The 10,545-nt window shown below is 42.5% G+C and overlaps 2 protein-coding genes across 3 annotated transcripts in view; one reads left to right on the top strand and one right to left on the bottom strand.

The window, feature by feature from the left end:
• Positions 1-1,606: 1,606 nt before the first annotated feature.
• eri2 (ERI1 exoribonuclease family member 2) lies at positions 1,607-6,134 on the bottom strand. Its single transcript, XM_076296207.1, has 9 exons — positions 5,937-6,134; positions 5,762-5,829; positions 5,546-5,626; positions 5,333-5,460; positions 4,924-5,077; positions 4,472-4,572; positions 3,991-4,072; positions 3,642-3,730; positions 1,607-3,488 (listed from the first exon to the last, which is right to left on the bottom strand). The coding sequence occupies exons 1-9, from the start codon at positions 5,957-5,959 to the stop codon at positions 1,935-1,937; spliced, it is 2,280 nt and encodes a 759-aa protein (XP_076152322.1). The 5' UTR covers positions 5,960-6,134; the 3' UTR covers positions 1,607-1,934.
• Positions 6,135-6,441: 307 nt separating this feature from the next.
• The window catches only part of rexo5 (RNA exonuclease 5), a 10,026-nt gene continuing 5,922 nt past the window's right edge, over positions 6,442-10,545 (top strand). Inside the window, exons 1-10 of one of the 2 annotated variants that reach the window (XM_076288542.1) lie at positions 6,442-6,521; positions 6,735-6,888; positions 7,010-7,125; positions 7,253-7,379; positions 7,735-7,909; positions 8,198-8,308; positions 8,448-8,536; positions 9,135-9,250; positions 9,962-10,100; positions 10,407-10,501. In XM_076288542.1, coding sequence (XP_076144657.1) covers positions 6,808-6,888; positions 7,010-7,125; positions 7,253-7,379; positions 7,735-7,909; positions 8,198-8,308; positions 8,448-8,536; positions 9,135-9,250; positions 9,962-10,100; positions 10,407-10,501 — 1,049 coding nt within the window. In that variant the 5' untranslated portion in view covers positions 6,442-6,521; positions 6,735-6,807. Of the gene's footprint in view, positions 6,522-6,734; positions 6,928-7,009; positions 7,126-7,252; positions 7,380-7,734; positions 7,910-8,197; positions 8,309-8,447; positions 8,537-9,134; positions 9,251-9,961; positions 10,101-10,406; positions 10,502-10,545 lie in introns of both variants that reach the window. The other variant, XM_076288534.1, reaches the window with a different exon arrangement.

Here is a 10,545-nt window from a genome sequence, read left to right as displayed (position 1 = left end):
AAACTTTTCGAGAAACAAAGACTTTCATCTCAGAAATTATTTCTGACTTTGTTTCTCGAAATTTTTTACTTTTATCTTGAAAATGTTTGACTTTTATCTCAAAAATTTTGACTTTTTTTCTCTGAAAAAAAACATTTTCTCTTTATGTGGCCCTTATATGCTTTCGTAGAAAACGCTTCCGCATAGGATGCTCTCATGTTTACTTGCGTATCGGCCCTTTCCCCTCTCCTCGTTCTCAGCTCCTATGGTTGCAAATGAGATATGACTTTTCTTCTCAGACTTTAATCTAAGAAATGTCTGACTTTGTTTCTCAATAAATCTGACTTTTATCTCGAAAATGTTGACTTTTTTTCTCAGAAATTCTGACTTTAATCTCAGAAAATATCTTTCTGACTTTGTTTCTCGAAAATTTTTACTTTTATCTCGGAATTTTCAAAAATATTTTCTCCTCATGTGGCCCTAATATGCTTCTGTATGTATCACTTTGCCTTAAAGTCAAAAAGGATTTTGTCCAAAATAATGATTCTTTTGTCCAAAATAATGATTTTTAAAGTTAATTGCATTGGATTAAATGGTTGGATTTCCTTTTATTCTCAGTATGATGTGGTGTATATTTACCACAACGTGAATATATTTGGGTTACACTTTACTTGACAGTATCGACATAAGAGTGACATGACACTGTCATGAACACGTCATAAACGTTTGACATAACGCTTCTGTTATTAAGTGAGATTCGGTTTTTGTTAGAGTTAGGGTTAGGGTTCATGTGTCATGACAGTGTCATGTCACTCTTAGATACTTTTAAGTAAAGTGTCACTTATATTTGTTTTAAATCAGTATGATGTGGTGTATCTTTACCACAATGTGAATATCTTTGTTTTAAATCTGTATGTGGTCCAAATTGTAAGGGGGAAGGAGGTATTATTTTTTTGTTCTGGGAAGACTGCAAAGATTCTCTTTATAGTTTTCTTATCTTAGTTTGAATTGACCAGTGGCTTCAACTACAAAATGAGGTTACTGGCTTACCAATGTAACTTCAAGAGTAACTTAGAAATGTATAAGGTTCCGAATTGATTAAGATATTACGAAAGATGGAAATGTTTTACTCGAGGTACGTTGGCATGTCAATTTTTGCAGCATCTTCAAATTGCTCTGAACGGTTTTTGTTTGTTGGAAGTTGGCCCGAAGTTCATCCCTCCCACACAATTTGAGGGCAGTATGGTCTCTATACTCAAATAAGATGTAGAGAAGCTAGATGATTAGATTCCTTAACCAAAGTCAAAAGTGTCTATTGCAACTCATCTGAATGTAACGAAACTATTGATATGGAATGCTATTTAAAGTGTATTGTATTTATTCAGGTTGGCATCAAAACATTATTTTCAATCTTGAAATCAAAATACAATCCAGGTGCCATTCATAGAGATAAATCATGACATAATAGGTATCAACATGACGCACAAAGAGTATTATGTTTTTATTATTTTAGTTAGCATCACAGAAAGTAAAAAAAATACATTACTAAAATAATTTGATTATTGACATTAGTGGTGTCAATAATCAAATCATGACATTTCTTAAAACACTCTAAAATGTTGCCTTGTAAAAGCTCATTCATTATTAAAATAATTTACAATTTGCAAGTTGAAAAATGATCATACACATTTAATCATACACATTCAATAATGATTTTAAATTACACGAATACACACAGAATTACAATGTATTTATAGATTTTATTTAGTTTTTCCTGGTGGGTGGCCTTCACACATTGGCCAAGTTAGATAAAAACGGATCGTATCTTTGGATCGTGGACGTGCGTGTACTATTTCACGACTGGGTACGGCCCTCAAGGCTACACATCTGCCCTCACACGCAGGGAGGCTAGCCATCATCAGCTGGTGACGGTAAACCGATTCAAAAGCAGTCAGTCAGCGGAGCAGCTTCGGCAAAGCTGGCGCAGGCCTGGTTGGGCAGGAGGCGTGTCTTTGTTTGGACAGACCAGGGGTCAGAGAGGCCAGCAGTGCAGTCTCCCACTTGAAAAACTCGCAGCCCTTCTTGGGCGCGGACACGCCAGGCCCCGAGCGGCGCACGGGGCAGCAGTAGAAGCCGCGTCCGTGGTTCGGCCCGCCGTTGCCCACGCTGAGCCGCTTCGCCCGCCTGCCACAGCCGCACAGCGGCGACGTCACCGTAGTCATCGCCGCCTTCCTGGGCGCCCCAGCCCTCGAGGAGGCCGGGAGAGACGACTGGTTCACGCTGGAAGAAAGAACTGAGGGCGGGACGGAGAACGAGCCGCCAGTGGATGCCTGTATTCTGGTGGAGGTAGAGGGCTGTGATTCAACATCCTGGAATATGGTGAAAGGGGTGCTGGGAGTTGTAGTTTTAGAAGAGTTCCTCTGCACTGTGTGGCCACAGCAGGGGGTGTTACTTTGATATAGTGGACTTGGCAATGCAGAGCCACTGGATAGAGCTGTAGTTTTACGAGCGATGTATTTTGGGGTAGAACTGCAGGGAGTTGCACTATTAAGTGAGTGGTTTGAGACCAAGCTACCAAGAGTTGTATAATGCGGGTTGCTGTTTGTAGCAGAAACGCTGGGAGTTGTAGGCTTATGAATGAAGCTGTGTGCAACAGAGCCCCTGGGAGTTGTAGTTTTATGAACAAATGGGCGTAGCACTGATCTGTAATTGTCCCCAGTCGGAGCAGAGACAGGTTGAGGCATTTTGAAACAGGCATCAGCGCTTGTGGTCACCTGTGGTCGATTTTTCACTACGGGTAGAGATGTCCTGTTAGCAGAGGTCTCTTTCAGACCCCCACCTGAGGCCATAAGAGAGTCTAATGAAGCACGAGGGAGGCAGAGAGGTGAAGAAGCCAACGACGACAAAGTCTTACCAGGCCCCTTCCTACAAACACCGCTATTGGTTGCGACCTCTGGGTCGCACCCATCACCAAGGTTCTGCTCCTCCTCCTCCAGCACCACGTCATCGTAGGAAGGACCCGGCTCCTCCGTTTCGGGCAGCACCACTCCATCAGTCCAGTCCACCTCCGAGGCCTCGAGGTCAAAGTTCAGCTGTTTGGCCAGCACGTCCGTGTGCGAGCTCACGGTGGTCGACACCAGAACCAGTCCTGTGGCCTGAAACGAAAGACTAGATCTTGATAGAGCGCCCTGCTGTCTCATCATTGGCCCAGTCATGCCACCCACGGACAGGCACGAGGATAGGCTACCAAGAACCGTTTTTGGAGTTACCAGGCTCTGGCACTGGTAGGTCCCAGGGTTCTGGTTGACATTCAGACGATGGGTTGTGTCTAGCGTGACATCTGATGATGGTGGCTTGGCAGAGCATTCCAGTGTTGTGCTTTCAGAGCGATGCTGTTGCTGCTTGCAGACTCCCTCTTGCATGTTAGTCTGGCTGCTGTGCTCATGGTGGTTGCTGGAATCATTGTTGACGGGCTTGTTCGGGAACAGTGGCTTGGCTCTCAACGGTGTCTGTGGTGTGCAATAAAAGGCAGAAACAAATTAGATGAGGAAGGGATAAAAAAAAAATAAGGAGAACTGCAGAACAATAAATGTAAAAAGGATGTTTGTTCACCTTCGAAGGTCTATGGGGGAGGAGGGTAGACCTGCGAGAAACCCACTCACCCGATCCAGAGACTTAGTGATCTTCATGAAACAGCCATCGGTCATCATTCTCCAGGCCAGCCGAGCCGTGTTGCGAGCATCATCCAAACCTTCAAAACACACACAGACACACACAATGAAATACCTGTTTAAATTGAAGTTATATGAACTGGATCAGTTAAGTAGTCTGAGTGAACGCAGACAAATTTGCCAACACATTTAAATTCGCTCTGCTGATCCATCTGGCAGTTCCTCATTTCATTCCCAAGATCACCGAAAAACCCAGGAACCAATCACAACCACATATCTAGCAATGCATGGGCTTTATATGATCTGCTAACCTGCTAATAACTGACATTTGTGTGCATACCTGAATGCTCTCGTCCGGAGAACTCTATACCCAGATCTTGCAGCGCTCCATTTAGTCCCTTTGGTTTTCTGTTGTAAAACAACTGAAAAGGGCGGACAACTTTAATTAAGCAAACCTCTCAAAATTGCTACACATGTCAAAGCTATACTGGCTAGTGGCTACAAATGACATGGCAACATTTCTTTTTGGGAGATTTTCCAAAAGTTCTCAAGTGCCCTTCAACTTTATATTTTTAACACCCTAATCTGACAAAAACACACTAGATTAAGTGGTACCAAAGTCTTTATAGTTAAGTCCCCCTACTCGACGGCTAGCTATTCCCCTATTCAAGTGAATGGGAAGGCATACAGGAAGGGATGGGATGTGTGTAGACTACTGCCATAACGGTGTTACAAACTAAACCCATGCATTTCTATGGAGGATTCTTTGAGTGCTGTGTCTCCTCATTAGAAAGTCTCTGGTGTTACTTGGGGAGTACTACCTTGTAGGTGGCCCGCAGGTCGATCCAGCTGTTGAGCACCTCTGGTTTGCAGATCTGCTTCCGTTTGCACTCATACAGAAGACACACTCCCAGGTCCCAGTCTAGACAGGAGGAACATCATCATCAAACACACCGCCTCAAATACACATTCCAGAGTTCTGATTACAGTGATGGTGGTGAGGGCCCAGTGTCATGGAGGTCAAAGATTCTAGAGCGGAGCTCTGTTCTAGAATCTTTGATGGAGATGCAGTCGTTTGGCAGAGGTGGTAATAGAAAGCGAACCAAAAGAAGGTACAACACACATGCAAAATTGAAGGACAAAAACACTGAAGGCAACATGCCTTGGGAAGTTAGTTTCAGTTTCATAGGAAGACTTAAGGAGAAGCTGCTCCTTAAATTCCCGTTATCAAAAAGAACAGGGAGGAGTTCATAAAAAGGTAGAAGATTTTTACCTGACCAAGTGACGAAGGCACAGGGACAACCAGGAACGAGGGGGGCTTTGCCGTCCCTCACGAACAACACCCCTCGGTCCTGCTGCAGCGAGTGGAGCCAGCGGGTGAAGCGCGACAGACAGATGGACAGGGGAACGCCCGCCTCGACCTGTGTCTGTGGAGCACATACACATGTAAACTTAAAATGCCAATCAGTACATGGTGAAAAAGAAAACTCATTGTTTTCATTGTTGATAATGTTATATTGTTATTATTGCCATGGTTAATTTAGGCCTTTTAACTTTACATTTAACAAATAAAACTAAAGTTAAAAATAATAGTTTCAAATAGAGTTTATATACCGTAAGTCGCTTTGGACAAATAGCCAAATACCATAAACATACACAAAGAAGAGAGAGCCGTGAAGTACCTGAGTGATTCCAGTGAGCTCTGTGCAGAACTCGGAGAGGAAGGGGTGCTCCTGTGGCTGCACATACGTGTGAAATTCTGACTCGACCGCTCCGGTGGACGTATTTAATAAAACTGCTGGGAATTCGACTGTTGGCACGGACAACACAACATTTTAAAAAAAGTGCGTACTTCTTTTATCAAAAAAATACTGCATAACGTCTTGAAGACCTACTTATTTCTTGTCCGTAGTTGTTCTTCTCTCTCCAGCAGGTGGACTCGAAGTCGATTATTATAAGGTAGGAAAAATATTGTTCTGTAATGATACACGTTGAATTGGTTCATTATTTGCATGCCAGAGGATTAGAACAATAACGTTAATCATGCTCCGTCAACGACGTTATAAATTAACGTGGCTAACAATGTCGGCTAACAATGTCAGCCAACCTACTTTTGCCTGGCCGTTTTGTTTGACCAGATTCTTTATTTTGACTTCGTTTTCGTATTATCCCAAGTTCCCTGAAAGAAAGGATAATGGATTAGTCAAAACTGGTTATACATTTAACCAAATATACGTTTTGAAATGATAAACACTGTCTGTCTTTAGCAAAACAAAGTGGACTCACTTAGCAAGTTTCTTTGTCGACATCCCTCAAGTCGATAAATGTTAACGTTACCTGCTTGAAGCGAGTTTAACCTTTTGTTTAAACTGAGCTTTAAATTATGTCCATCATGTTATAATTGTATCTTTACCCGTAATTGTCTTCTTAAACGGAAAGGTCTAAAAGAGAACTGCAGTGAAACATTAACGCTCACTTGGTTCGTTCGCGGTAACTTTTCAAACACACAACAGCGTAATCGTTATATCCGTTATTCTGCGTGGGATTACATTTGTCTGAAGGTAAACTAATCAATACAGATCTACTCGATGCGGCGCGGTTTGTGGTCCTGTAGTAAAACGTAAAAAAAAACATGTAGACAGTGGTTTTCACAGTCAATTGAATGGATGCAATAATAATGTAGTATTGTCATATTAAAAACCATATTTTGTTTTGTTGCAGCAATCCGCAATCCCCACTCTGGCATCATTAATTACTCTGACGTCTTTCATTTCTGCCTGCAAGGCTTACCAATCGATAGAGAGTGCGACAATACAGTAGGGTCACATCACATGTGCAGGCTACCTCGATGCCGGTGGTGATCCATAGGAGGTATTTCATTCTTGAACTGATCTCAGACAACATACATTTTCTTTCATACTGTGGTGGTTATATGAAGACGAGCACATTGATCTCATTCAACTATTGGAAAAAGTGACATTAATACAAAAACATTATCATTAAACTCGCAGCTAACTTCACTTAGAGACCAGTGGTAACTTACAGATGAATTGTAATGTTTTGGTTCTTTTGACGCCAATTCAGGTATCAGCGAAGAAGTTTCATGATGAAACGATGACAAGATCCTAGCTACTCCCTTGTTCAATCTCCAGGAGACATGGCTAAAGCGTCTGACAGCAAAAGAAAGAGAGATCTTTCTCTAGCCTCTGAAGACTCGGGTCATAGTAAGAGATCAAAGGTAGAATACTCGCCACCTATCCAGCCTCTGGAATCCAAGGTACAATTGGTTAAAAATGGTAATTTGAGATTGTTTGAATGTAACGAATAATGCTTACTTTAACATGTTTTGCTGTCAACAGAGCCCACCACACGTTACTCGCTGTTTTGAACATCTACATGAAGCCATTTCTCTCCCAGAGTTGTCTGGACTGCTTCAGTATGCGGTCCTGGGGGGAAATATAATCACCAAACCAAGGTTAGGCTTCTTGAATCCCAACTACCTGCTCGGGTTCTTTAAACATTCTGTAGTCTAAGTTAAGTGATGTCCTCAGCAGACTTCTTATTGATGCATATCATATCTCCTTCGTTCTCTTCTCTCACAGTTGGTGTCGCCTTCATCACCAGCGTAAGCTCTCTGGAGTGACTGTCACTGTACTGGAGGATGTAACGCAAGTCCACTTCTACCGATTCTACCCACAGTTCAAAAACCTCCGGAGGAGGTACAAGACTGTAAGATGGCTTGTTATTGTTATGTTCTGGCTTTGCGCCACCCTTACTGTATATTCCACTGAAATGTACCACCAAGTAGAATGTAAGAACCTTGCATACCACATTGTAATTGTGTTGATCACTAAATGAACAAGATTACACATTTACTCTGTTGTGTTCAGTTTTACACACACACACACACACACACACACTCAGTAAGAGTTGGCTCAAAGTATTTGGTATTTCTTCTAATATTAACTGGTTTTGAGATTACAGCATTACAGGATAGATCAAGACTGATTCATGCTCTGCTGCTGAGTGATCTTCTGTCTTTGGTGTTAAGATTGTCTAATTATGTTCTTGTATGTTTCCATAGAGATGCACTCTGCTTCCTTGTGTCGGTGATGTCTCTTCATTTATCCTCAACTCTGAGTTGTCACATTCCGGGACGGTGATGTCTGAACTCCCAAGAGCATCGTTGCCTAGCAGCAGCACCACCACCATTCTATTGCCACCTTCACTCTCCAGTTCTTCAGCAAGTCACAAAGGTGGTATGTGAAGTTTCTTGGTTGAGCACTAGGGATGGGGAATGTGATGAGGAATGATGGTGAATGTGGCCAGGCCACATTCAAGGCCTGTGTGCTGAAACCTGTTGGTCAATAGTTTATTCTCCTGAGGTGTGAGATGTCTGATAGATTTAGAATCTAAATGGTGAGGTTGCACCAGAATGACCTCAGTGTAAAAGAAAAGTGAGTCTGTGTGTGGCTTTGGATGAAAGTGTCTGCTAAATACTAGTCAACTGTCATTCTCCATCGGTTTTGGATAATTTATTTTCACAGGAGATCTGCAATTGCATCCCGTGATCAGGAAGTTTGGTTCAGAAACACGTGGCCTCTCTGCATACGTCCTTACAGGAGAGGAAATGTCAAAGTACAAATTTCCTCTTAAAGGTAAGTGGATGAAGGAAAGAAAAAATATATTTAATTTCATACAAGTCCTAAATGTTATTTGAAAAGTATATATATTGCAAGCATAGTAGGTACCAGCGTTTTATATATGTCTACAACACTTACCCATGATGCTTTGCAGGTGCCCCAGACTGTAAATCATTTATCTGCACAGAGAAAAATGGCCAGGTGACTGACAGCAGCCCACTCTATGGGCTAGACTGTGAGATGGTAGGTAGAGTCTCCTTACCCACTTTACCTTAGAGAATCAGGAGAACTTGATTTGTTGTTAGAAATGTGTCACTGTAATAATAATAGTAATAACACTAAGGGTGCAGCCATGGCCTATTGGTTAGCGCTTCGGACTTGTAACCGGAGGGTTGCCGGTTCGAACCCCGACCAGCTCCCCGAGCGCCGCTGTTGTTGCAGGCAGCTCACTGCGCCGGGATTAGTGTGTGCTTCACCTCACTGTGTTCACTTTGTGCTGAGTTAGTTTCACTAATTCCCGGGTTGGGATAAATGCAGAGACCAAATTTCCCTCACGGGATCAAAAGAGTATATATACTTATACTTAATAGTAATAATAATAATGGCACTACTGAGTACACTTAGTTCTCAATACCAAGTGTGGAAGTCTTTGTAAACGTTGTGTCATTTCTAGTAGCTTCTCCCTTCAGTATGCCCAGATTAGAAGTCAGACATCTCACACTGTCTCCATAATAGTGCTTTGTGTATATGGTTGAAACTCATGGGCTTTTTTTTTTTTTTTTTTCTTTCTTTCTTTCTTTCTTTCTTTCTTTCTTTCTTTCTTTCTTTTTTGACGTTGCAGTGTTTGACGAAGCTTGGCCACGAGGTGACGCGGGTGTCCTTGGTGGACAGCTCGGGGCAGTGCATGCTGGACGAGCTGGTCAAGCCACACAATCCGATTTACAACTACCTCACCAGGTGCGCCCAACCCGACCAGCTACCGTACGATAAAGCTAAACTCTCAGACGTTAAAGAGCCAGAAGGAACTACAGCATGGTGCACATTTAATCACATTTATCACCCGGGGAGAAGTAATACTCTTTTCTGATTGGCTGATGGGGTGGCTATTAAGTAAGGGGTAACGGCCGCCGAGGTGTCCTGTTATACGGAATTAATCGACGAGGGCGAGGGGCAAAGAACTTTTTGCCTGCGCCCAAGTCCATTAACTCCGTATGACAGGATACCTCGAAGGCCGTTATCCCGCTTATCACCCGGTTGCCACTATAGGCAATAGCCATGCCTTTATAGCACGCAAAGGAAACACGCGGTTCCGTTTAAAAAGAAGCCGACTGTGCAACAACATAGAGTTAGATAAGACAGATATACATATTGTTCTCTTCTCTGTAAGAGAGATATACATATTCTTCTCTTCTCTGTAAGAGAGATATACATATCCTTCTCTTCTCTGTGCAATAACCCCGTCTGACATCCAGCTAGCCTAGCCTAGAAGAATTTTCTGTAATTGAGTTAGAAAAAGTGGAGTGTTCCTTTAACTGAAAAGTTGAAAAGAAGAGTTGGTGTTGGGAAGGCTAACCTGATACTCTGTGTACTATGTGCTCTTGCTACAAGAACGTAAAAGGCATGTTGCCCATGCATTTGTAAGAGCCCCCTGTTCCCTTTCTGATTCAGGTTCTCAGGCATCACCAAAGACATGCTGGCGCAGGTAACAACGCGACTCGCCGACGTCCAATCAAAACTCATACAGCTGTTGCCCCAGGATGCCATTCTGGTCGGCCACTCCCTCGACTGTGACCTCAGAGCCCTTGAGGTGGGTTTTTATTCAACGCTGTAACGGCAGCATGGCATCCTCATGTGCTGAATCATATCAAAATCTTTTTTTCCCTTAATCTTTTGTATGTTTTTCATAATTTCATAATTTTTCATAAATAAGTGGGAGACTCATTTATGACATGTTTACTGTTGCTCAGTTGGTTGGACAAGGTTCTTATAACACACAAGTGACTGGTTTGATTCTCAGGGATGAGACGTAATCAAAAAAATATACTTTCCTTGTAAGTCCGTTGAAAATAAAAGTTACTTTCTTGTAATGGTTGCGATGGTATCTCTCTTTCAGATGATTCACAATAACGTGATTGACACCTCTCTTCTGTACCGGAGGGAGTATGGTGCCAGATTTAAGCTGAAGGTTTTGGCTGAGGTGATTTTGAAGTGAGTTTCCTTCAGCGTTGAACCAGAATGGGACAATTTTGAGA

Source organism: Alosa pseudoharengus, unplaced genomic scaffold, assembly GCF_046254945.1.
Source record: "Alosa pseudoharengus isolate Yale_2024_CS ecotype anadromous, Long Island Sound unplaced genomic scaffold, YU_APseudo_1.1 YU_APseudo_1.1_scf_1, whole genome shotgun sequence".
Classification (NCBI taxonomy): Eukaryota; Metazoa; Chordata; class Actinopteri; order Clupeiformes; family Clupeidae; genus Alosa; species Alosa pseudoharengus.
Note: the sequence above shows the minus strand (reverse complement) of the source record. Positions and strands in the feature narration are given on the sequence as shown.